General features: G+C 43.7%; 2 protein-coding genes and 1 pseudogene across 15 annotated transcripts in view; 2 read left to right on the plus strand and 1 right to left on the minus strand.

The window, feature by feature from the left end:
- The window catches only part of TRPM1 (transient receptor potential cation channel subfamily M member 1), a 166,453-nt gene extending 162,531 nt beyond the window's left edge, over positions 1–3,922 (plus strand). For all 5 annotated transcript variants that reach the window (XM_035303616.3, XM_035303617.3, XM_035303618.3 and 2 more), the window contains one exon: positions 1,708–3,922. In XM_035303616.3, the coding sequence (XP_035159507.2) occupies positions 1,708–2,956 (1,249 nt within the window). In that variant the 3' untranslated portion in view covers positions 2,957–3,922. The remainder of the gene's footprint in view (positions 1–1,707) is intronic.
- Positions 3,923–10,098: 6,176 nt separating this feature from the next.
- Positions 10,099–26,093, plus strand: part of MTMR10 (myotubularin related protein 10) — a 66,311-nt gene continuing 50,316 nt past the window's right edge. For 9 of the 10 annotated variants that reach the window (XR_013536560.1, XR_013536561.1, XR_013536559.1 and 6 more), the window contains exons 1-3: positions 10,099–10,290; positions 10,929–10,989; positions 25,781–25,917. Coding sequence is in view for 2 of the 10 variants with exons in the window: in XM_035303651.3 (XP_035159542.2) it covers positions 10,231–10,290; positions 10,929–10,989; positions 25,781–25,917 (258 nt within the window). In the remaining 8 variants the exon portion in view is untranslated. Of the gene's footprint in view, positions 10,291–10,928; positions 10,990–23,751; positions 23,804–25,780; positions 25,918–26,093 lie in introns of all 10 variants that reach the window. The other variant, XM_035303654.3, reaches the window with a different exon arrangement.
- LOC118154988 (U7 small nuclear RNA) lies at positions 13,685–13,722 on the minus strand (annotated as a pseudogene).

Here is a 26,093-nt window from a genome sequence, read left to right on the forward strand (position 1 = left end):
GTCTTACTCAGAAGTAATGAAAAGTTAGTCATGAGAAATTCTTATGTTGGTCTCTCAAATGCAAGAGGAGGGATAACCCTTACAATCTATAGTGCCTATGATAGAGAGGCTTTAAAAAAAGGAAGCCAGGACTTCTCATACATGGTGAATTTGGTCCTCCCTGGTGTCACACTTCCAGGAAGCCAGACCCTTCCTGCTCAAATGATGTGGTTTCCTATCGTACATATAAATAGTCCTGGCCCCACGAAAAGAGTTAAGAATAGAAACCAAGGAACCACACACACAAACACACACATGGCAGAGCACAGCTGTCAATGTGGCCAACAGAAGAGTGGCATTAGCAAAAAAAATTCTGGGAGAAGGTGGGGCAAGGTAGCCACAGAAGCTGCAGGGTGGGGGCGGAGTTCGGGAGAAGAATCAAGCACAGTGCAGACTTCGCAGTGCGAAGAGCAGCAGGCAAACTGCCCAGAAGAAAAAAGAGTGGGGCGGCAGACCCATGAAATGGGTGGATGAGAGGAGAGCCAGCAGAATGAGTAAGGACATGTATAAGGATATGCAGAGAAGGTAGCAAAGATCTTAGGTCATACAGACTGCAATGCAAGCCAAGTCTCTTTATGTTTTTAAGGAAGGTGGGAGAAAATCAAAGCATAATGGAATCAGGCCTAAGTGTTTGCCTTCGCACAGGGATGAATCAGCCAGAATAGAGGGGCCAGGACTCCCAGCTCCATCCTTGGGACAAATTCAGCTTTTAGAAAGCAATCCTCAATTCTGAGCATATCTCACCTCTTAGAGTTAAATTCCTGTTGAAATAATTCATACTATGCATATTAAAATATAAAATAAAGTCTTCACCCGTGGATTTTAGGCCAGGCAACATTATGGTTTCATAGGCTGTTGCCTGATCTGCCAATAATTTTCCAAAAAGTATCTAACAGTGGACATTTATAATCTCCCATGATCCTTTCTGTGTGTAACCTTGTTAAGGAAATACTAATTATTAAATATAAAGCATCATTTAAAGTTACTGATATTCTCCAGACAATTAAATCACCTGTCCCTTAAGCAAACTATCTAATAATCTCAGCTTAATTATTAATGGTTTATTTTCTGAATCCCTTGAACCTCAAATAAGGATTTTCTTTATTTTGCTATAACCATTCACTGCTGACAGCCATAGTCAAAGCTCTAAAAACTAAGCACTAGCAGCTTCCGTGATTACCAGAGGCAGCGTGATGTAGCATCTGAGAGACCAGGACTGGAGTGAGTGCTGGAGCGAGGCTGCGTGTGCCCACATTCCTGCTCCACTGCTTCCTACCTTTAGGGAAATTGCTTATCCTCTCCATGACTTAATGTCCTCATCTGTAAAATGGGGATGACAATAATAGACCTACTTCCAAGGACTGCTCTGAAGATGAAGTAAGCTGAGGATTGAACTTCAGTGAGTACTTCTTAGTGAATACATGATGCATTTAGAACAATGACTGGTGAATAGTAAGTACTATATGCTTTCACTATTTCCAATATTTTCTGGTGGCTCCTCATGGTCATTTGAATTGTCATGTTAAGGGTTTATGAAGCTTATAAATATGCTCAAACAGTTCCGTATTTATTAAAAGACTGAAAAGTCACATAGCAATGACATTGTATTTTGATTTTTAATATCTACTTAATCTCAGTTTAATCAATCTATCCCTTTATATTTGCCAGAGTCGAAAATATGTCAATGAGGTTGGAAGAAATCAATGAAAGAGAAACTTTTATGAAAACTTCCCTGCAGACCGTTGACCTTCGACTTGCTCAGCTAGAAGAATTGTCTAACAGAATGGTGAATGCTCTTGAAAATCTTGTGGGAATCGACAGGTCTGACCTGATCCAGGCACGGTCCCGGGCTTCTTCTGAATGTGAGGCGACGTATCTTCTGCGGCAAAGCAGCGTCAACAGCGCTGATGGTTACAGCTTGTATCGATATCACTTTAATGGAGAAGAGTTACTGTTTGAGGATACTTCTCTCTCCATGTCACCGGGGACAGGAGTCAGGAAAAAAACCTGTTCCTTCCGTATAAAGGAAGAGAAGGATGCAAAAACACGTTTAGTCCCAGAACGTCAGAACAGCCTTCACCTTTCACTGGGCACCAGCACATCAGCAACCCCAGAAGGCAGTCACCTTGCTGTAGATGACTTAAAGAATGCTGAAGAGTCAAAATTAGGTCCAGATACTTGGATCTCAAGGGAAGATGATGAAAGACAGGCAGACTCTAAAAAAGAAGAAACTATTTCCCCAAGTTTAAATAAAACAGATGTGATACCTGGACCGGACAAATCGGATGTTCAAAACGCTCAGCTAACAGTGGATACGACAAATATAGAAGGCACTGTTTCCTGTCCCCTGGAAGAAACCAAAATTACACGCTATTACCCTGATGAAACGTTCAATGCTTTTAAAACAATGAAGTCCAGAAGCGTCATGTATTCCCGGGGAAGAAAGCTGGTCAGTGGGGTTAACCAGGATGTAGAGTACAGTTCAGTCATGGACCAGCAATGGACGACGGAATGGAAATGCCAAGTTCAAAAGATCACACGCTCTCATAGCACCGATATTCCTTACATTGTGTCAGAAGCCGCAGTGCAAGCCGAGCAGAAAGAGCAGTTTGCAGATAGGGAAGACGAACGCTGTGTCGCTGAAGCAATTCCTCGAATCCCTCGCTTATCCCTAACCGTTACTGACAGAAATGGGATAGAAAACTTACTGTCTGTGAAACCAGACCAAACTTTGGGATTCCCATCTCTCAGGTCAAAGAGTTTACATGGACATCCTAGGAACGTAACATCCATTCAGGGAAAGTTAGACAGATCTGGACATGCCAATAGTGTGAGTAGCTTAGTAATTCTGTCTGGAATTACAGCGGAGGAAGGAAAGGTTAAGAAAGAGAAAGCTTCCACAGAAACTGCATGCTAGTCTGTTTTGTTTGTTTTCAACAGTCAGAGCCACTAATGGGTGTCATCTTGGCCATCTAAACATCATCAGTTTCTGAAAACATTTTCCTTAAAAAATTTTGGAAATTCACACTTGATTTCAAATTTCATGTACTAAAAGCAGTATTTTGTTAGCATGTGTTAGTAGGCTTAGCTTTTTCAGTTGGAGCAGTATCAAATGAAAGTGACGATACTGTAATGAAGATAAATCAGCCAATCAGCATGCAAGATTATACAATCTCTTTATTACTGAGGGCCACCAGATGCCTAGGAAGTGCCCTTGAGCACTGAAGTCACCATTAGGTCACATAAGAAATAAGCAGCTGGCTGGGCACAGTGGCTCATTCCTGTAATCTTAGCACTTTGGGAGACCAAGACAGAAAGATCACTTGAGTCTAGGAGTTTCAGACCAGCCTTGGCAACACGTGTTACTTCATCTCTATTAAAAAGAAGAAGAAGAAGAAGAAGAAAGCACGTAGAAAGAAAAGCTAAAGAAAACGCAAGCATGAAAAACAGGAGGGGTAGAAAGAAAAATAAAATTATGAGATGCGAGAAGGAGCCATAAATATGTTTTTATGGGGTCTTTTTTTCATTTTTTTCTGTTTTAATGATTTAAATTACACAGTGGCAAAAAAGTATACAATTATATCAAACATCATACTCTAATAATATAGGGTGACCTAGAGTTTTGTTAATGTGCAAAAATAAAGTATCCAGTATGCATTTTTTTGTTGTCATAGAGTCCTCAATAGCAAATACAAGTTAATTGTGCCTGTCTACACAATGCTTTGTACAAAGCTGTAGCTGAAATCTAAAGGATATAGATTCACAAACCACAGAGACTACTCTTAGCTGAGAACAGCACGTGTTGTGCTTCAACTTGAAGTTCAAACAAATATCCACAAGAGTAACAGAACCCCTATACAAGGGTTCCAAGAGGGGCCACTGTAGGCCGGGCACAGTGGCTGACACCTGTAATCCTAGCACTTTAGGAGGCCAAGGTGGGAGGACCACCTGAGGTCAGGAGTTCAAGACCAACCTGGCCAACATGGAGAAATCATGTCTCTACTAAAAATACAAAAAAATTAGCTGAGCATGGTGGTGGGTGCCTGTAATCCCAGCTGCTGGGGAAGCTGAGGCAGGAGAATTGCTTGAACTCAGTAGGCAGAGTTTGCAGTGAGCCGAGATCACACCACTGGACTCCAGTTTGGGTGACAGAGACTCCATCTCAAAAAAAAAAAAAAAAGAGGGGCCACTGTCTAGGAACCCTGAAGGCCACACCACCATCACCACTCTTAGCTATACATAAAGAAGCAGAGGTGGCAGAAAGGGGTCTTCTCTGGCTAGAGCAGAGTAAGTTTCCTTAAACTATAGTTTGTAGTGTTCTGTTTCCTTGGGCCCTCCCTCCTGCCCCCACCCCGAGTCCTATGAGATGGGGTTTCACCATACTGGCCAGGCTGGCCTTGAGCTCCTGACGTTGTGATCTGCTCACATCGGCCCCCGCAAAGTACTGAGATTATAGGCATGACCAGCATGCCCGGCCTCCATTTTGAATTTATTCATTTCGAATGTTTCTAGTTGTGATTTATCTAGTTCTTTGCATGCTTCATATCATTTTCTTAGTATCTTTTGGCTCGTTTTGAAACAGTGGATGTTAGTTTTCATCTGTTTTGTGAGCTGCCTTTCTGGTGCGCTTATTGTCAGTATGAGTGCTATTCTGTTCTCACTCTCTTTCATGACAATGATTTTCTATGTGATTTGACTGCCATATATTCACGTGGGTATTTTTATGTGAAATTGGTTTTATTGAACTTTTGAAGGAGGCTGTTTTAAGGATAGTTTTTCTACCTTCATAGGGAACCTCTGTTTTTACTGTGTAGTGTTGGTGTGGATTTTTCTTTTTTAATGTTAAGAGTCGGCTTACTTTGGAGATTTCCAGGTCTTCCATTTTTATCTGGAACACCATTTTCCTTTCTCTCTATTGTCTATTTTGCTCAGTTTTGTTTCCATGCCCAACGGTTTGCCATCGGTGTAGGTCTGTTTCCTGGAAGGAAGCCTAGCAGATTAGTTATAGTACTCCAGCCCTCCCCACCTTACAGGAGCCGCCTGCACTCTCATGTTTTCAGAGAAGGCAAAGACCCCTTCCTGTTTCTGCTGCTGTTCTCAGTGTGACTGGCTAGACCTTCCAGGGTCACCTTTCAGCTATTTCGGCGTTCTCCAGATGTTTCATTGATCCTCTATGCTGATACCACAAGGGCCTTATTTCTGCCATGTTACTGCTATTGGTTTGTTCCCACACACTTGGATTACACCAATTCACTTGGATTTGTTACAGATGTTCTCCTTGGGTTTTGGTTTTGCCATATAGTTGCTCTGTTTTTTATGTGGAGATTGAAAAAACTATGCTGCTGTTGTCATCTTTCCACAGTTCTCTCTCAAGAAGCAGATTTAAGGCCGAGCGTGGTGGCTCAAGCCTGTAATCCCAGCACTTTGGGAGACCAAGGCGGGTGGATCACGAGGTCAAGAGATCGAGACCATCCTGGTCAACAAGGTGAAACCCCGTCTCTACTAAAAATAGAAAAATTAGCTGGGCATGGTGGCACATGCCTGTAATCCCAGCTACTCAGGAGGCTGAGGGAGGAGAATTGCCTGAACCCAGGAGGTGGAGGTTGCAGTGAGCCGAGATCGCGCCATTGCACTCCAGCCTGGGTAACAAGAGCGAAACTCCGTCTCAAAAAAAAAAAACGAAGCAGATTTATTAAATTACTCAGTAATCTTAAAAGACCATCTACTTGGCTGGGTGTGGTGGCTCATGGCTGTAATTCCAGCACTTTCGGAGGCTGAGGCAGGTGGATCATCTGAGGTCAGCCTGGCCAATATGGTGAAACCCCATCTCTACTAATAATACAAAAAAATTAGTTGGGCATGGTAACGGGCACCTGTAATCCCAGCTACTGGGAAGGCTGAGGCAGGAGAATCGCTTGAATCTGGGAGGCAGAGGTTGCAGTGAGCCAAGATTGTGCCATTGCACTCCAGCCTGGGCTACAAGAGTGAAACTCCATCTCAAAAAAAAAAGAAAAGAAAAGAAAACCATGTACTCAAGCAATGGCCTTGTTTTGTAGACATTCTGTACAACCACTTCTAACCAATTCCACTGCTGCCACCATCACCTTCTGTTACTGAAGGGTTACAAAAGGCTTCGACACCATGCTGCACCACTACAGCACTCAAAATGATTATTTTAAAACGCAAGTCAGATCTCAAAACCTTGTAAAATCGTCTCCACTTTTGGGGTCTCTGTGATCTGGCCTGTTTCCCTCTGTCCTCCTCCCTGACTACATTAGGCTGCTTCAGCCACACGGGCCTCAAACACCCCTTAAAGGCATTTACCTCAAGGCATCTGCACTGCTTATCTTCTCTTCCCTAAATGCTCTTCCTCTTCCTGTCTACCTGGCTTGCTCCCTCACTTCTTTTGTCTCTGCTCAATTGTCCTATAATCAGAAAGTCCTTCCCTGGCCATATCCAACTCCCCCCATTGAAAAACGAAACCACCTGTCTGGCCCTATGTTTTATTTTTCCTCACAGCACACATTACCGCCTGACATGCTATGTATTTTTTTATCTTTTTACCAAGAATGAAAATGCCATGAAGTAGACACATTGTCTTAGTGTCCCGAACAGTGCTTGCCTCAATGTTAGTACTCAACACAAATTCATTAGTTTGCTGAATGAATATATAAAGTACCTAGCACTGAATCAGTATTCAAGAAGTGTTAGCTTTGTTTTTTCTTGATAGGGAGAAGGAAGTAATCTTTAAAGAATGCTGCTATTCCCAATGATAGAAGAGCCAATAATGGAAACAGAGGTGTGGTCAGAAAAATGGGTGACGGGAGTCCGAGTCTGGCAGTTCACCTGAGGTCAGGAGTTTGAGACCAGCCTGGCCAACATGGTGAAACCTCATCTCTACTAAAAAATACAAGAATGAGCCAGGTGTGGTGGTGGGCACCTGTAATCCCAGCTACTCAGGAGGCTGAGGCAGGAGAATCACTTGAACCTGGGAGTCGGAGGTTGCAGTGAGCCAAGATTGCACCACTGCACTCCAGCCTGGGTGACTGAGCAAGACTCTAGCTCAAAAAATAAACAGAAAACAGAAAAATGGGTGAAGCAGGACAATATAGTGACATTAGAGCCCAAAGGAGGGGGTAGGCAATAACAGCAAACATACAAAGTAGTCACAGGCATCAGGATCTGAGGTTATCAAACTAGTTCTATGGACTGAATTAGGTTCATCCAAAATGTTTATGTTGAAACCTAAGCCCTAGTATGACTATATTTGGAGACAGAGATTTTAGGAGGTAATTAAGGGGAAGTAAGGTAAGGGTGGGGCCCTAATCTGATAAGATTAGTGTCCTTACAAGAAGAGACACCTAGAGATCCTGAGAGCTTGCCCTCCCCGCAGTTTGAGGACACAGTGAGAAGGCAGCCACCTGCAAGTCTGGCAGAGAACCCTGCCTGTCTGCCTGCCACAAGTCAGGCAGAACCCTACCTTGCTAGCACCTTCATCTTGGACTTCCCAGACTCCAGAATTGGAAGAAATTTATGTCTGTTCTTTAGGTCACCAACCTGTGGTATTTTGTTATGGCAGTCTGAGCAGACTAATACAACCAGATACCTGGAAATGTCATAAAATTTATTGTTAAGACAATAACAAATCTGGAAATCAGAGTTTTCCCGCTTTTCAGTTATAAGGTCACACATTAAGAGTTGCAGATCCTAAGAAAACCTGTACAGAAAAACCCAAATCACAGAGTCATTTAACTATAAAGAAAAAGCCGATTATTGCTTGAAGAGCATTTACAGGAAATATCCATTGAGTATAAAGGAATAACAATGTTCATAAAAAAATTTTTTTTAAAGTGTGCACAACAGTGTTTTTAATACTTCTAATCCAATGGAACTAACTTTATTTATTTATTTTTTTTTGAGACGGAGTTTCGCTCTTGTTACCCAGGCTGGAGTGCAATGGCGCGATCTCGGCTCACCGCAACCTCCACCCTCTGGGTTCAGGCAATTCTCCTTCCTCAGCCTCCTGAGTAGCTGGGATTACAGGCACGCGCCACCGTGCCCAGCTCATTTTTTGTAATTTTTAGTAGAGACGGGGTTTCACCATGTTGACCAGGATGGTCTCGATCTGTTGACCTCGTGATCCACCCGCCTCGGCCTCCCAAAGTGCTGGGATTACAGGCTTGAGCCACCGCGCCCGGCCGGAACTAACATTTTAAAGTACAGTTATGGCCAGGCTCGGTGGCTTATGCCCCTAGTCCCGCCTACTTGAGAGGCTGAGACAGGGATCACTTGAACCCAGAAGGCCGAGGCAGCAGCAGTGGGCTCTGACCATGCCACTGCACTTCAGCCCAGGTGATGGTGTAAGACTCTGGCTCTTAAAAAAAATACAATTACAGTTATGGTTCCTGGGTAGAGTGGAATTCAAACAGGTTAACCTGAAAGATCAGTAGGGTTCTAAATCCGGGATAAATTGTTTTCAGGACAAGAGTAACTTTCTGAATCTTTATTTAAATTGCTAAACATTCCTGTGAGTAGCACTCATCAGCATGATTGTGACTGATAAGGCTACACGGAAGCTTCCCTGTGGTATTAATCATAAAATGCTGGATTGGGGTTTGATTCTTCAAGTTATAAGGACTTAGTCTCAAGTAACAAAATGTAACACCACTAGCCCCCTCCCTCCAAAGTCGGCTCCAGTCAGAATTACCGTAAGAGCTCAGAAGTGACCTGTCCTTGATATGCTGTAATTCGTCTGTTCTTTGCAATTAATGGGCAGATTTTTCCCTTTCATAGTCCACTGAACCCCCCACATTGCTAGGGCCTTCCTCATGCTGGGCTTTTGATCATTTATCTGCTTGTTAGCATCTTTGTGAGGACGAGCAAGAAAGGAAAGGAAGGCAACGTGCATAGTATCTTTTTTCACATTGATAAGGACAGTAGAAATTAACTCCATTGAGGAGTCCAGGCCCCACCGCAAGGCTCAGCCTCCCATAGAAACCAATGCTCAGCTCAGCTGGTGGGAGGACATCCCTGTCTTAAAGTTCTGCGCAAGGACAACAGAAGGGATGATGGAAGAAACACTTCCCCAAGAGTGAGGCTGTGAAGGGGCTTTTTTTTTTTTTTTTTTTTTTGACAAAGTCTCACTCAGGCTGGAATCTCGGCTCACTGCTGCAACCTCTGCCTCCTGGATTCAAGCGATTCTCCTGCCTCAGCTTCCCCAGTAGCTGGGACTACAGGCGCGTGCCAACACGCCCGGCTTATTTTTTGTAATTTTAGCAGAGACGGGGTTTCACCGTGTTAGCCAGGATGGTCTCGATCTCTTGACCTCATGATCCACTCGCCTCGGCCTCCCAAAGTGTTGGGATTACAGGCGTGAGCCACCGCGCCCGGCCTGGAAGGGCTTTGACCATAGACAGTGAGGACCGCGCTGGACGTCAGAACCTGGTCGTCATTGGCGGCACCGGCCCACTTTCCCAGTGCAGGTTCCTAGCACGCTGGGGGTAGACGGGGGTGACCGCCTGACCCCGTGACCCGAGTCCCCTTCCCCTACCCCGGGCTCCTCCTCAAGAGCTTCAAAATAATGCTCGCCCGGCCCGGAGGGCGAAGTCTGCCTGTGAGTAAATCAAGGGAACTGCCCCCGGACTGCAGTCCAAACAGAGGATGCCCAGCGCCGCCGTCCAAAGCCGTCTACCGCGGCCGCCGTGGCCCCCGCAGGCCGCCGTAGCCCCCTGCCGGCCGCCTGACCCCTGCGGGCCGCCGTAGCCCCCTGCGGGCCGCCGTAGGAGCGCCCTCCGGAGGCTGCGTTCTCGAGATGGCTGCTGGGCTCCGCTCCCAGGAGCGCCCTGGCTGAGGGCCTGCCGGCGGGCGCTAAGCGCCACCCCTGCGTCCCGGCGCTAGCACGGGCTATGGGCCGCAGTGGCGGGCCGTGGCCCTGCGCACGCCGTCTCTCGGGGCGGGGCACCGGGCCCCTTCCGGGGATGGGCCCCGGCGCCCGCGTCGGCCTGGCCGTGCCCGGCCCCTCCCCGCTCGGGCGGGCGCTGCGCCGCGTCCCCGCCCGTCAGTTCGCCCGGCTCGGCTGGCCGCAGAAGGGGCCTGAGCGGCGGCACTGAAAGTTCTACGCCTGGAGGCGTCGGGAGGCGTCGGCGCTGCAGCTGGCCCGCGACGGGAACGGGGCGAAAAGGCGGCGGCACCATGTTCTCCCTCAAGGCCCCCAGACCCACCTTCAGGTCCTACCTCCTGCCGCCGCTCCAGGTAAACAACCCCCCCCCCCACCTCCCGCGAGCGCCCCTTTCCTGGACGCTTCCCTGGAGCCTCCAGGCCGACCCCCAGGAACCGAAGAACCCCGGGAGGCTTCGCGCGTCTCCCTGCCGTCAGCCGCGCGGGTGTCAAATCCCCGGCGCTGCGAAATGCGCCTTCTCGGGAGCCCCCACTGGCTCGGCTAAAACTTGTAAAACTCCTGTGCCCCCATTCTCTGTCCGAAGTCCTGTCCTATGTAGTTTTGCTAAATGTTGAGACCCAGGGGGGCGTTGAGAGCTGGGTGTTTTTAGTTTCAAACCCGTCGACCGCACCTCCTGTGACCACCGGCATGATTGCAACTCTTGGGGCCACGGGCCGAGGCGGCTACTCAAACGTGAACACCTGGAAGCGACGCTGGCAGTTTAAATGATTTTTATTATCGGCCTTCCAAGTCGATAATGAGCACAACTCAAAAAGAGCTCAGTTAATAGGTGAAAGAATTTAAATGGGGGGGAGGGTAAGGGTCTTTCACGTGTCGTCACTTAGAAAACAGCATTTTCACGTGTCATCACTTAGAAAACAGCGTTTGCTGTAGTGTTCTACGGAGGGTGGGGAGGATTGAGATTCTGATTTCTTTTGCTGATGTATTTCAGACCGACGATAAGATCAGTTCGGAACCGAAGATTAAAAAACTGGAGCCAGTCCTTTTGCCAGGTAAACATCACTTAGAATTCTAACAGATACTTCAGCAGCGTGTTTTGCTCTAAGTTTATTCTGCCGATAGTATCACGTGGTTAACTTCCCTTCTCTCATTAAACTTTCTCCAGTTAAAAATCTAGTGCCTGAGAGGAGAAAAAATAACTGTCAAGAATATCATTACCTCATCTGCTTTTTTATCGCCTTATTTCTTTTTGAAAAGACGTATATGTTTGATTGCTTGGGTAGTAGAAGTACTCCGCCTACACGTTTGTCTGCCGCTTACCGCAGTCATGATTAATAGTCAACTCGTTTTACTGCATTTTGATAGTATAAAAAGAGGCCTTTACTATGTCTGTGTCTCTAACTCTGAATTACTTACTGGGCAATTGTTTTTTGAAGTTGTCAGCTGTATTTGCAAATTTGCTTGTTTCAATTAGAACTAGGCTTTTCCCGACAGAAACGCTTAATTGACATTTGGGGCCAGATAATTTATTGTTGGAGGGGCAGGCTTTCCTCTGTGTAGCAGCAAAGATGGCCTCTACCCACTAGATGCCAGTAGTACCCTTATCCCCCGCCACCTAGCTGCGACCTAGTTGCCACAGCCAAAATGCTTCTTGTCATTGCCAGTTTTTTTTTTCTCCCCCACTTCTGAGGGACAAAAATCTCACAGTTGAGAATCACTGCTTTAGAACAAAATTTACCGTAGGTGACCTTAGAGATAGGCATAGGGATTTGTGGTAGAGAGGAGTTTGTTTTAGAGCCTCCAAAATACTGTTTAATTGGTATTTTGAATTGTATAACAATTGTATAATAATTAGGAAAAGTTCGTTGTTTAATGAGATTATTAGGGGAAGTAGCCAGTTACTTAGGAAGCCCTGTTTTAAACCTGAAATCAAATGCTAGTTTGTGTGGCTGCTATCAGCATTGTAAAATCTGAGTCACTACTTAAAGCCAAATCTAATAAAATAATTACAACTTTGTAGGTAAAAATTGAACAAATATGGAAACTTAAAAATTTTAAATATTATAGGCCAGGCGTGGTGGCTCACACTTATAATCCCAGCACTTTGGGAAGCTGAGGCAGGTGGATTGCCTGAGGTTAGGAGTTCCAGAACAGCCTGGCCAACATGGTGAAACCTTGTTTCTACTAAAAACACAAAAATCTGCAGGCGCGGTGGCTCAAGCCTGTAATCCCAGCACTTTGGGAGGCCGAGACGGGTGGATCACGAGGTCAAGAGATCGAGACCATTCTGGTCAACATGGTGAAACCCCGTCTCTACTAAAATACAAAAAATCTGCTGGGATTACTCCTGTAATCCTAATCCCAGCTACTGGGGAGGCTGGGGCAGGACAATTACTTGAACCCTGGAAACGGGGATTTAAGTAAACTGGGTTTGAGCCGCTGCACTCCAGCCAGGGTGACAGAGTGAGACTCTGTCTCAAAAGAAAAACAAAAAGACATTTAAATATTATATAGGTACAAAATACTAAAAACACCAAACTTTGGTTCTATATGGTAGATGCTAACTCTTAAAAAGTGCTTTTTAAACTTTTCTGTGGGAGTCATAAATATTTTCCCTTGATTTTGTTAGTGCTCTTCACTCAACTGTGTATACTAATTAATTCTTTGTACTTTTCCTCAGAGTGAACAATAGAATTGCTAAGTAACCCTTGCTCCCTGTGTTTTAGTCTTAGTCACTGTGACCATTTAAAATGCAGGGATGGGAAGCAGTACTCATCTTGAATGAGTGCATATGAGCTATTCAATTTTGACTTTTCTTTGAACAGGCCTGGTTCTTAGGCTTTGATTCCTCCACACTGCATACTATGATTTCACACTCAGAAACAACGTGGTCTTAGCTATAAATGCCAGTGCTTGCTTATTAATTAATTAATTTTATTAATTTGAGACAGTCTCTTGTCACTGAGGCTTGAGTACAGTGGCATGATCTCAGCTCACTGCAACCTCTGCCTCCCAGGTTCAGCAATTCTCCTCCCTCACCTGTGTAATCCCTAATGGGATTACAGGTGCCTGCCACCATGCCTGGCTAATTTTTGGATTTTTAGTAGAGACAGGGTTTCTGCCTGATGGCCAGGTTGGTCTTAAACTCCTGACCTCAGGTAATCCGCCTGCCTCGGCCTCCTGAAGTGCTGGGATTACAGGCGTGAGCCAACATGCCTGGCCACTTTTTAAAAATTAGCTTTTAAATTTAAGATATGCTAATAAAAAGTATTACTAAGTATGCATAAGCTTGAAGAACTTTCTCACTGAAGGGTTATTCATTTTATAAAATTACTAAATGCTTGGCCAGGCACGGTGGCTCAAGCCTGTAATCCCAGCACTTTGGGAGGCTGAGACGGGTGGATCACGAGGTCAAGAGATCGAGACCATCCTGGTCAACATGGTGAAACCCCGTCTCTACTAAAAATAGAAAAATTAGCTGCGTGTGGTGGCACATCTGTAGTCCTAGCTACTCAGGAGGCTGAGGCAGGAGAATTGCTTGAACCCAGAAGGCAGAGGTTGCGGTGAGCCGAGATCGTGCCATTGCACTCCAGCCTGGGTAACAAGAGCGAAACTCCGTCTCAAAAAAAAAAAAAAAAAAATTACTAAATGCTTACCTTTCTGCTGAAAAGTCTGAGTTCTCTGGGAAATTTTAAACCCAGTTTCTGGCTGTGCTTTTCTTGTCCCAGAAATAGTAGCTAAATCTGAATTGCTTTTAGACAAATTCTAAAAGAGCTGTAACACTAAGTCTGAGCCTAATGAGTTCTCTGACCTATGTTAATTTTTCTTGCATTGGTGGCCAAATCATTGCTGAAATCTGTGCATGCATACATGATAGCTCTATCACCTAGCATTCTGTTTGTACCTGACTTATCCTTACCATTTAGCCAGTCCTGAGTTAGGATGTCTTTTGCCCCCTTCCTCTCCCTTTCTGTTCTTACCCTCTCTCATTCTGGCCTTCCTGCACCCATCCTGGCTGTGTTCTGTCTGGCCGCCCTGATGTGTTCTCTGTTTCCCGCTTCACCTCCCCTGTCAACATCTCTCACTGCCACCATTTGCTCTTTGTTGGCCTGCAGCCTACTGCTCTACCCATGAAATCTGGAAGGCAAGTGGAAAGTAACTGAAGTAACTGATGATCTAAAGACCTAGGCTAGGATAGGGCTTTTACTCAGCGAGAGTAAATATAGTTCTGGTCTTCGTTACTATCCAAAATCAATAGAAAACTTGGCCACGTCACCTGTGGCTATATACAAGGACACAGAAGTTATTGTTCAACATGGACATGGCAAGGGCAACATCACACATTGGGGCCTGTTGGGGGATGAGGGGCAAGGGGAGGGAGAGCATTAGGGCAAATACCTAATGCGTGCAGGGCTTAAAACCTAGATAATGGCTGGTAGTGAAGCAAACCACTGTGGCACATGTATACCTCTGTAACAGTCCTGCACGTTCTTCACATGTATCCCAGAACTTAAAGTAAAATTTAAAAAGGAAATAATTGTTCAGGGATACGGTATGCATGCTGTGCCTTGGCATGATGCCTTCAGTTCAAGGGTACCCTACTTCCCTTGCCCCAAGTTTGAACTTTTAATTCAATAAGCAGATGAAAATTAGAACACAAAATCAGTTATTTGTGTGCTGTCACCGTGTGCACTGTCGGAACGTGAGGCTAAATTCAGAATGATCCTCCTCTTTTACTAAGTAAAGAAAACAGAAGAAAATGACTAGTAGTTTAATTTAGATTGTGGTTTGTGTTAGTAATTTGCAGGCTTCCTGATTCATAAAAATCTTTGACATGGAGATTGGACCTACTTTAGCTTTGCGGTCCCAATGTCTTGCAAAGTGCCAGGAATGTGACAGACACTTAGACGTTTACTGAATGACTGAATGAAAGGACCCCTCAGACCACCTGCTTAAACTGTTACCTTGGCCATGCACACACACAGACTGACTGACTTTCAGATTTAGGAGTAAAGGAAAGACTGCATTATTTTATGCCAAATATTTCAAGAGAATTACATCTGAGCCTGGCATTGAAATAGAGTACTTGTCAAAGTAGTCAGCTTTTGTGTAGGCTTTCTCTTTATCTTCCCCTCATTACGCGAATCTCATTCTTTCAGTGATTATATTGTATATGTGTAAAATCCAGTACTTGAAAATTATAAAGTGTGTGTGTCCAGCATGTATTTATTAAGAGCATGTAATGCCAGACTGTACCCTGTTTAGCTGCTGGACTGGTGGATTGGTTCGGTGAGGGTGTGAGTATCTCCTGGGTGCCAGGTCTGTGCTGAATAGGGAGAGTGCTGGAGGTGTCGTTTGCCTGTGTCACAGCAAGGCTGGGGTGAGCTCCATGCTGCCTGCTGACAAGGTAGAAGACTATGACTTGGATCACTGGTTTCCAGATTCTAGCCAGTGCCTGGCATCAGAGTTGGATGAAGTTTTTACCAGCCTCTGGTCAAAATGAGAAAATTAAGGAGTGTAGCTTTCTTTAATAAAGCTAAATTTATTTGATTTAAAAGATTGTCTTTTATTCTGAGATTATGTTCTTCTAACTTACTTGGTTATAGGTAGGTTTTTTTGTTAAATGGTGATAATAGCTATGGCTTTAAAAAAGGTTTTTAAGTTAACAAAATAAAAAGATTAAAAACGCTGTATTGGTCCCTTAAATTAGTTTTGTACTGTGCCTGGTTTAGAATCTAAACTTGAACCCACTAGATGAGATTATAATAATACCGTAGATACAATTTGCGAGCACTCACACAGAGAACATTATTTGGTCTGCCTAGGAGTATTTTTGCCATTTTTCTGTTTGTGTTTTGAGATGGGGTCTCACTCTCTCACCCAGTTTGGGCTGTAGTGGTGTGATCATAGCTTACTGCAGCCTCGACCTCCTGGGCTCAAGCCATCCTCACACTTCAGCCTCCCAGGTAGCTAGGACTACAGACATGCACCACCATACCCGGCTAATTTTTGTATTTTTTGTGGAGATGGGGTCCAACTATATTGCTCAGGCTGGTCTCAAAGTCCTGGGCTCAAGCAATTGGCTCACCTTGGCCTCCCAAAGTGTTGGGATTACAGGCTGTGAGCCACCACATCTGGTCCCCTTCTGCCATCCTCTGAAAAATGCATCCTCCCTCTTTTGACAAATTATTCTGTCCTAACTCTACCCAACTTTGGGTTCCAGTGTGGCTAGCAAGGGTAGTAACCCACCTGGACATCAAGCATAAACGCAGGTCTGCCTCTGGGTATTATTGGTACTAAGGGAAGAGGTCCCCTTTGGTAATGCAAGTGGCCACAGTTCCAGAAAATCTGTTCAAAGAGTGAAGAGCCCCAAGGGAGTGTACTAATGTGTTGAAGTCCCTCGGTTTCATTGTCCTTGTACTCCAGCTAACACAAAAACCTTGTATTCTTCTTTTTGCTAAGCTATTACCAGGTATGTTTCTGAACATACTTTAGATCCTTAACTAATAGAGTTTACAGGTTAATCCTCATGACAGCCTTGTCAGCTGGGATACCAGTTTATCTCCGTTTGACAGATGTGAAAACTGTAGTTTGCAGAGGTTAAGTAACTTGCCAGTGTCACACAGCTAGCAAGGCAGAGTCAGAGTTCTGTGTCCGGCTGCCAGACTATACCATTAACCACTAAGCAGTATGGCCCACCTGGCTGCACTGGTGACACTTGGGTACACATTTGTGCTTTGGAACTCTTGGGGAGTAGATTGGTTGTCAGCCTGGAGAGAGTTCTCCTGCGAGGTAAAAAGAGCTCTGTCCTTGTCTTTGCCCTTTTCACAACAGTGGCAGATTTTGACCCAGCATGAGGAAGAACTTTCAAAGAATTTCAGCTGCCAGAAAATGGAATGTCTTGGGGAGTCGGTGGAAGCAGAGGCTGGTGAAATGCTAGCAGCTTTGTGTTGAGGACTTAAGATTTGTAGTGAGTGGGGCTTGATGGCCTTTGCTGTCTTCTCACCCCAGGGCATGCTCTTTTTAAGGGAGAAGAGACGAAAGGCCACTACTAACAATAATGAATTACTGTGTCCTGCAGGTATTGAGCGTGTGCTTGATACAATTTGGCAGAAGGGTAAAATGTGAAGAGATGGGGTTCTGCTCTCAGGCAGTTTCAGTTCACTAGGGAGATGCTTCAGTAGAGGAGAGGAAAAGGTAATGAGAGCTCAGAGGAAGGTCACCTAAGCCAGATTTAGTGTGGGGTAGGGGTGTCGAGAAAGACTCAGGAATCAAATGCTGGTGCTCTGAATCTTGAATTCCTGCTGTGCCTTGCCCACTGTGCTCAAGGCCGTGCGGTCAGCCCAGTTCTTTCCCTGTTCCGTCTACAGTGCTCACAGCACTTTCATTCTTGAGATTAACTGTTAGATAATGAATGCAGTGATTGTCAGAGTCTTTTGTAATCAGATCAGAAAAACATACAGCCATTGGCCATCTGGGAAATGAAAATAGCCATTGTTGCATAGATGTCTTGTTTATTTTTGACATGCGCACTGGCCCATACTGTTCTTGTTTTCTGCCTCACCATATGTCTTATTTCCTCAGTTGGATTATGAATCCCTTAAAGGCAAAGACTTTTTATTATTTTCTTTCTTTTTTTTTTTTTTTTGAGACAGTTTTGCTCTTGTTACCCAGGCTGGAGTGCAATGGCGCCATCTGGGCTCACCACAACCTCCGCCTCCTGGGTTCAGGCAATTCTCCTGCCTCAGCCTCCTGAGTAGCTGGGATTACAGGCACATGCCACTATGCCCAGCTAAATTTTTTCTATTCTTAGTAGAGACGGGGTTTCACCATGTTGACCAGGATGGTTTCGATCACTTGACCTCGCGATCCACCCGTCTCGGCCTCCCAAAGTGCTGGGATTACAGGCTTGAGCCGCCGTGCCGGGCCAAAGGCAAAGACTTAATGTTTTTGGTGTTTTATGTAATTCCTTTTTGTAGGTAGGCTTCATAGATGATTGTAGACTGACTGTTGTAGTATTTTAATTTGTTGATACATTGCTTTTGAAAGACCAAAGGACTTGTAACACACCCTTAGAACAGTGAACAGTGTAACTGTTCTGTCTTAGCATTAGCTTTGTACCTTAACCCTTAGAGCCTTAGGAATGTTTGGAGCTGTCCATTCCTTAGGCTCCTGCTGCAGTACCTTAGGCCAACATTTTGTTACCCCTCCAACCTCCTCACTATCGGTACCATGCCACCCCTGCTCAGTAACTGTTCATGAGCCTCCATAAATAAAATCCAAATTCTTCAACATTTGTAATTTGCTAACACTGTACCTCAGTGACTTCATTTCTCACCATTTCCCAGTATTGATAGTTGCTTCAATCACACTGGCTGCTTGGTCTCTTCCGGATGCCTTATTCCTTATTTAGGAACTCGTTACTATTGTTATTACACATTCTCTACTATCTCAATGCTCTTCTTCCTTCAAGATTTCCTTCTGCTCTTTTCCTGAGATCGGCACTATACCCTTCCTCCTGCCCCCATCCTGGGTGCTACTCACTGGATATGGTGCTTGATTGTTTATATTGTGTGTTAGTACCAGCATTAAGTATTTTGTGTTTATCTTCCACATAGTTTCAATTTACTATAGTAACTTTTGAGCCACTTTAATTCCTGAATTTACCTAAAACTAGGGTGACCAGCTTGTCCCAGTTTGCCTGAGACTGTCCTGGTTTTAGTGCTAAAAGTACCACATCCCAGGGAAACCCCTTTGTCCTGGGCAAACTGGAGCAGTCACCCTACTGTTAAAAGGCCAAGTTAAGTTATGCTCTTGGCCTATACGCATCCCACAGGTTAATTAGCCACATGTGCAGTGAGACTTTGCTTAAACTGTTCAAGCTAAAATATATGGGAACTATTGTCTCAACCCATCAAACATGTGCTGACTTTCTAAACGTGTAAGATGTCAGGAAAGATAATACAACATGGGTTTGCGGTCCTCAGGGAGTTAATACTTTCCTAGCCATATCATTGAGAGGCTTATTAACTGTGATTACATTTTCCTTCTCATTTATATTTACAGATGAAAGGGTCTTGAGAAAATAAACTTGCATTTCTTGATTTCTTCCCAGGTAGTGGTGAAACCTTGCCCTTGGGTCATGTGAGCAGGCACAAAAACCTTCTAATTTAGAAGGTTTTTCTGTGATGCTTTTTGCTTATCACACACTGAAGCTAATTTCCTGCTTTCTCTATATTCATGAGGCTTCCTTGTGGTGTCCTAGGAAGTGCTTGTTGGTGTAAATGATCCCACCGTGCCTGATGGCATAGCACCGAGCTGGGAGAGATGAGCCTGGTGGGTTCTCACAGGCAGGCCAGCCAGCCGTCTCTAGCGCACCACCCTTTTACTGCATAAAAAGCACAAGCCTATAGTCTCCCTGAAAACTTCACATCTCTCAGAGCTTTGAAGCTTTTATTAGGATTTTTTTCTTCAAAATCATTAATTTAACATGTGAACAAGAGCAGTCTCAGTACCCTTCTCTTTATACATCCTATCTGGGGAGAGGCCACTTTGTGTCTTCTTTTTCTTCCTTGTCTATAAGCTAGTTTTCTGGCCCACAGTGTTTCAGTGCATGGCAGTAGCTTATGACAGCAGCTCCTCAGCATTCCTTTTTTTTTTTTTCTTTTTTTAAGTTATGAGCACGTAACTTACGTGAGCAGACAGCTGTGCTACGTGATCCAGCTATTTTAAAGACTGGTTTGCATGAGCAAAATTTAGCGTTACCAAATGAAACTTGTGTCACTGACTTGGCGCTCATTTAATTACCATCATAGGAAGACCCAGTTGTCGCATATCCTCAGAAGTGCCCTTGTTTACTTTTTTCTTCCCCTCTGTCCTGCTGTACTTCTGTTCTTTGCTCTCTTCCAAGGGCTCATTTCCATTCCGTAAGAAAAAGCTGTGTGACACTTAAAAGACCCTGGCCTAGAAAGTCCTCCTTTCGCTTTTTTTTTTTTTTTTTGGCCGTTGTTAATGTGTCTTTTGTTCATTTTTTTCTTTAGTAGTTTTATTTTGGAATGGATTTGAATTTGTAAGAATTGTACAAAAAAGTAGAGTTAATGTGAACGCTTCAGCCAGCTTCCGCTAATGTTAATAGCTTATGTAACCTTGGTAAATGTAACTCAACTAAGAAACTAACAATACTGTTAGCTAAACTGCAGGTTTTATTCACTTTTGCCTAGTTTTCCCACAAACGTTCTTTACCTGTTTCAGGTTCCCATCCAGGATACTATGTAGCATTTAGTTGTCATGTCTCCTTATTCTCAGTGTCTCAGTCTGTTGCAGTTTTCTTCATTTCATCTTTCAAGACCTTGACGTGTTTTTTCCTATTGAATTCGATTTTTTTTTTTTTTTTTTTGAGATGGAGTCTTGCTTTGTCACCCAGGCTGGAGTGTAATGGTGCTATCTCAGCTCACTGCAACCTCCGCCTCCCAAGTTCGAGCAATCAATTCTCCTGTCTACTCAAGAGGCTGCTCTTGAGTAGCTGGGGTTATAGGCACACACCACCACGCCCAGGTAATTTTTTGTATATTTAGTAGAGACGAGGTTTCACCATGTTGACCAGGCTGCTTTCGAACTCCTGACCTCAAGTGATCCGCCTACCTCAGCCTCCCCAAGTGCTAGGATTATAGGCATGCGAATTAGGTTTTTTTTTTCACCTCAAATAATATATATTAAAGCCTTTTAAACATAGAAATATACCAATACAAAAGGAATGATTTTATAATTACTAGATTTCTGTTATAATAAACCACCCCCTAAAAATGTCATCAAATTGACTTTTTCTAATATAGACATAATTTTAGCAGAAAAGTTGCAAATAACAGAAGAATCTGTGGATACCCTTTCCTCAGATTCCCCAACAAAACCTTGACACTTTGGAAGAGTGTTGTTCCATTAGTGTCTTGTAGTATGCCTCTTCGATTGGATTTGTCTGATGTTTTCTTCTGGTTAAGCAGAGGTTATGGATTGTGGGGGAGACCACCTCTCTGGTGGTCTCCCTTTCCCTTGTGTCATGTGAGCAGGCACAAGACAGCAGCATGATTGGTTATTGGTGATGTTAACCTTGATCACTTCAGGTTAAAGTGGTATCTGTCAGGTCTCTCCTCTAGAAAGTGACTGTTTTTCCTTTTCCATACCGTTTGTTGGTAGCAAATCACTAAGTCTAGCCCACGTTCATGGGATTGGGAATTAAGCTACACATCCTGGAGGGAGGAGAATCACGAGTTTGTGGACAAACCTTAGAACCACCACAGTAATTAGTTAATACTTTGGGGAAGGTACCTTTGTGCTCATACAGATAACCTGTTTCTCCTTAGAAGTTTGCTCACTGAATTTAGCATTCATCAATGCACACTGCACGCAGCAGCCATTCAGTCTGTGGCATTGAGTCTTCGATAGTTTCTTGATCTTTACTGTGATGTTCTAATCGTGATTTTGTTTCCCTAATTTCTCCTCCATGTATTAATTGGAATTCCTTTGTAAGGAAGATTTGTCTCTTTTCCTCCGTTTATCTTTTATTCAGTCATCTGTTTACAACAGTATGGAATCACAGATACTTTTTAATTTACATTCTAATCCAGCATTTTTGTTATTTCTTTGGTTGCTCAGGTTGTTCCAGTTTTGGCCATTGGGAGTTCTTTCATGTTGGCTCTTGTATCCTGCGGAAATGCTGTCCCCTCCTTTTTTTTCACCCCCATTTTCTTATTTTCTGGTATTCTGGCACTATCGGAGGCCACAGATTCGTCTTCTGTTTCCCCTGCCCCAGCCTGGGAATCAGCCATTTCTCCAAAGAGCCCTGGTTCTTTTTATTGGAAAACGGTGCTTTAAAAGCATGATCTGGGTACTGAGTTTGCCTGTTGTTGCTGGAGGGTCACTTCCTTGAGAACTTTCAGATGGCAGAGCTAGAAAACATACCTATGTGTACCGGCCCAGGTGTACACACATCTGTTACTGCCTCTCTGTTCGTATGTTTACTAAGGCAGGCGTAAGTTCATTCTGCTATCTCAGGCTGTAACCTAGCCCCTGGGGTTCACTCCCAGGTTCGTGCTTTTGCTTTTTGATGATGGAGTACGGGCAGTAGAGCAGTTAAACCTGGTTTCCATGTTTACTTTTTGCTGAGTGCTGTAGCTCACTGGTGAGAAAGGGATCTTTTGGCTTAATTCTCATGGACACATTGCATCAGGAAGGTTGTCCTCATCACGCCTCAGAGTGGGCCTCCGGAGCTCTCTGAGATGGCTACAACATTGCAGGCGAAAAACACCTGCTTTTCAGGTGCTTCACTTCTCACCTTTCACATGGTACATGCCCGGTTGTATCTTCTAAGCCTTGTTTCAGAGAATTTTAAGAGTTGTCACTTTAATAACCATCTCTAACACAGGGTCAGCAACCTTTTCTGTGAAGTGCCGTAAATGTGTTAGGCCTTGCAGACCATAAGGTATTTGTTTCAAGTACTCACCTCTGTCTTTGTCTTGTGAAAGCAGCCATAGATGGTACATGAATGAATGAGTATGGCTATGTCTTACTAAAATTTTATTTACAAAAATGGGGTTTTAATTTGGCCCGTGGGTCATGGTTTACCATCATTAAATATATTCTTCTCCTTTTCTTTGTCTCATTCTCAGTGAGTTCTTTGGCTTGATACGTTAACATTTGTGCATCAGTAAAAGAATCTGGTTTCTAGAAAAGACAGGCTGTCTGTGAGCTTTCTCTTCCTAAGTACAGTTGCTTTATGGTACTAGTGTGGTCACACAAGCTTTGTCTCTTCCTTCACTTTATTACTTCTGCTTCCCTTCTCAGGAAACTGAAATGCTGTGATAGTTTTCTTTTTTGTTTTTAAGTGATTTATTTCTTTGAGCCTATTGACCAGGCTGGAGTACAGTGGCACAATTTCAGCTCATTGCAACCTCCACCTCGTGGGTTCAAGTGATTCTCCTGCCTCAGCCTCCCAAGTAGCTGAGACTACAGGCATGTACCACCATGCCCAGCTAAATTTTTATTTTGTATTTTTAATAGAGACGGGTTTCACCATGTTGGCCAGGTTGGTCTTGAACTCCTGAGTTAAGGTGATCCTCCCACCACGGCCTTCCAAAGTGCTGGGATTACAGATGTAAAGCCCTGTGCCCAGCCGTTAAGTGAATTTTTATTTCAGTATAACATGCCTAACAAATTTGTATGGATAAGTCCTGGAACCGGATGAATTTTTTTTTAGCATTGTTCGAAGAGTCTTTTTAGATGAGTTTGCTAAGAAAGGTGGCACAGTATGTGATGATTCCATGTAAAGTCAGTGTCACAGGACCGTGTCCCCTGTCTGAACTGGCGTGGTTAGTTTAGTTGTTTAAATTAAGGGCCTGCTTATAACTGGTATCTAAGATGTACTGGCGAGGAGAGAGGGTTGAGTATTCAGTGGCCCAGAATCTGCTGTGGGAATTGATAAGGTTTATGTTCAAGGAGTAGAGACGCTTTAAATTATATACATTTCAATTACTCAGTGCGTTTTATTCACACACACACACACACAGTCATCCTCAATTTTTTTCTCATTAGAATTCAATTAAGGCCAATATTTGAACTTTAATACAGTTTTGGTACTTGCTCTGTCACTGCAGTACATTTGTGTATGTAATTATAGAGAATATTGGATTTGATATCAGAACACTTGGTTATCAGTGCCAAGTTTACTGCTTATTAAGATCTTAGGAAAGTGATTTAACTTCTTTGGGTCCAAATCCTTTATCTATGTGTTAAGGAAACCATCTGCCTTCCTTACCTTATAGGTTGTTGAAAGAATCAGACAGAACAGATGTCCTACTTACAGCTCTTCAGTGGGTATGTAGGCGAGCAGTGGCGGTTCTGTGAGTTTTCTCTGACTTATGTATCGTTTACCCGAGCAGCCCTTATCTCCCAGCCAGCTCGACTGCTTAGCCGTATGGAATTACTAGTTTCTCTTGGTGACTAGAACAACTGCCCAGCTCGTGCTGGACAGAACCGTGTGTCGTGAAGTGATTTTATTCATTCTTGCATTCAGCACTCTTAACAGGCACCTACCCTGTGCCAGACACCATTCTAGGCACTAACGTTTCAGCAGTGAATAAAATCAGCCCATCTTCTACCCTCATGGAGCATGTAATCCTGTGGGTTATGAGGCATTAATTAAAAAATATGTAAATATAATTGTAGCTTTGATGAGTGGTAGAATTACAAGTATAGTGCTTTGATATGTGAATTTAATCTAGATAGGAAGGTTTTTTGTCTTTTTTTTTTAAATAGCATTCCCCAAACAGTGGCTGGACTAAGATAGAAGGAAAGAATATTCGTTGAAATGGGAAGAAGCATTGTCCCATCAGGGATTAATAGGCCGCCACTGTAGGCAGAGGAATAAGGGTGAGGAAGATTGGTAGCTGGCTGGGTGTCCAGGGCTCCCAGGACACAAGAGGAGGCTTGTCTTCAAAATAGAAGTTAGCTCAAGCTATTTGCACTGAATTTGACATGAGCAGATTTTAAGTAAATGTTAAGGGGCAGTTAATAAAACTAGCCTTGTACATTTTTAAGAACTTTAAATCAAAGTTATTGCAACTCAGATTTGTTATAACATATTTGTTAAAGAGAGGATTGCTTTGAGGCTGTAGATTCATTCTTCATGAATTGATGTTTGTGGATTGTCAGCAAGCATTCCATCAGTGCTAAAGGTTTTGATAATGATAGAAATAGGTAAAGTAGATCAGGACACTCACTTTTCTGCTGTTGATCCTGGAGACAGATGGCCTAAAATGTTCTGTATAGTTGACTTTTAGTTCTTGAAATTTAGGTGTTTTTGTTGTTGTTGTTGTTGTTTGAGACGGAGTTTCGCTCTTGTTACCCAGGCTGGAGTGCAATGGCGCGATCTCGGCTCACCGCAACCTCCGCCTCCTGGGTTCAGGCAATTCTCCTGCCTCAGCCTCCTGAGTAGCTGGGATTACAGGCACGCACCACCATGCCCAGCTAATTTTTGTATTTTTAGTAGAGACGGGGTTTTACCATGTTGACCAGGATGGTCTCGATATCTTGACTTCGTGATCTACCCGCCTCGGCCTTCCAAAGTGCTGGGATTATAGGCGTGAGTCACCGCGCCAGGCCGAAATTAAGGTTTAATGATGAGCAAGCTTTAAATTGTAGAAAATTATTCTTTCAAAAGCATATTGTGCCTTTCGTATTGGCTTCTTATATTTATTTCTTTTAATCTCCTTTTAACTCAAACTATATTTTAAGGTTTTGTTGCCTACTAAATTATAGTCTGAGTGCAGACGGAAACTTGATTTGGTATGTGAATTTTACATACCAAGCATTTTACATTCGGTGAAGCTGAGCTCTGTGTCTCCTCCTTTAGAAGAGAGATCAAAGACATTGGTTTGAGAGATCGAATCGTGTGTTAGTAGAACACAAATGTTCCATCAAGAAATACTCTGAAGGAGAAGGTGTAGTTTATTTCTTCTCCAGAAAGTCTTCCACCTGATAAATAATGAGAGGTAGCACGCATAGGAAGAAGTGCAAGTACGCTCAGGTCAGCCTTTCTAGTTCCACCAGCTCAGACCCCTGAGCTATTTTTGCCTCTTTTCCACACCTTGGAGAACAAGAGAACAATGCCTTGTCATTACTGTTCGCCTCTTGAGGAGGTAAAGTGTGTACAGTGCCTAGCACCTGGTGGGCAATGGTGACTGTTCTTACTGTCCTCATCAGTGTCCTCTTGAAACACTCCTTCTAGGTCCCACAGTGACCATTAGTATTTTAGGACAAAGTAGCTTACACAATATTTTTCTTTTTTTGAAGGAGAAATTGTCGTAAATGAAGTCAATTTTGTGAGAAAATGCATCGCCACAGACACAAGCCAGTACGATTTGTGGGGAAAGCTGATATGCAGTAACTTCAAAATCTCCTTTATTACAGATGACCCAATGCCATTACAGGTGTGTTTTATTTGTACGCTGTTTAATTGTGTCAAGGTTTTCAACTCTAAGCGTATATATTATAAAACATAGATATGGAAACATGATAATAAAATTATTAGGTAATGTTTGGGATAAGTTCCATTTAAAGTTTAAGAAGAATGTTGGAACTTGCTTGAGAAGTATACTTAGTGAGA

The sequence above is a fragment of the Callithrix jacchus genome, chromosome 6, assembly GCF_049354715.1.
Source record: "Callithrix jacchus isolate 240 chromosome 6, calJac240_pri, whole genome shotgun sequence".
Taxonomy (NCBI): Eukaryota; Metazoa; Chordata; class Mammalia; order Primates; family Cebidae; genus Callithrix; species Callithrix jacchus.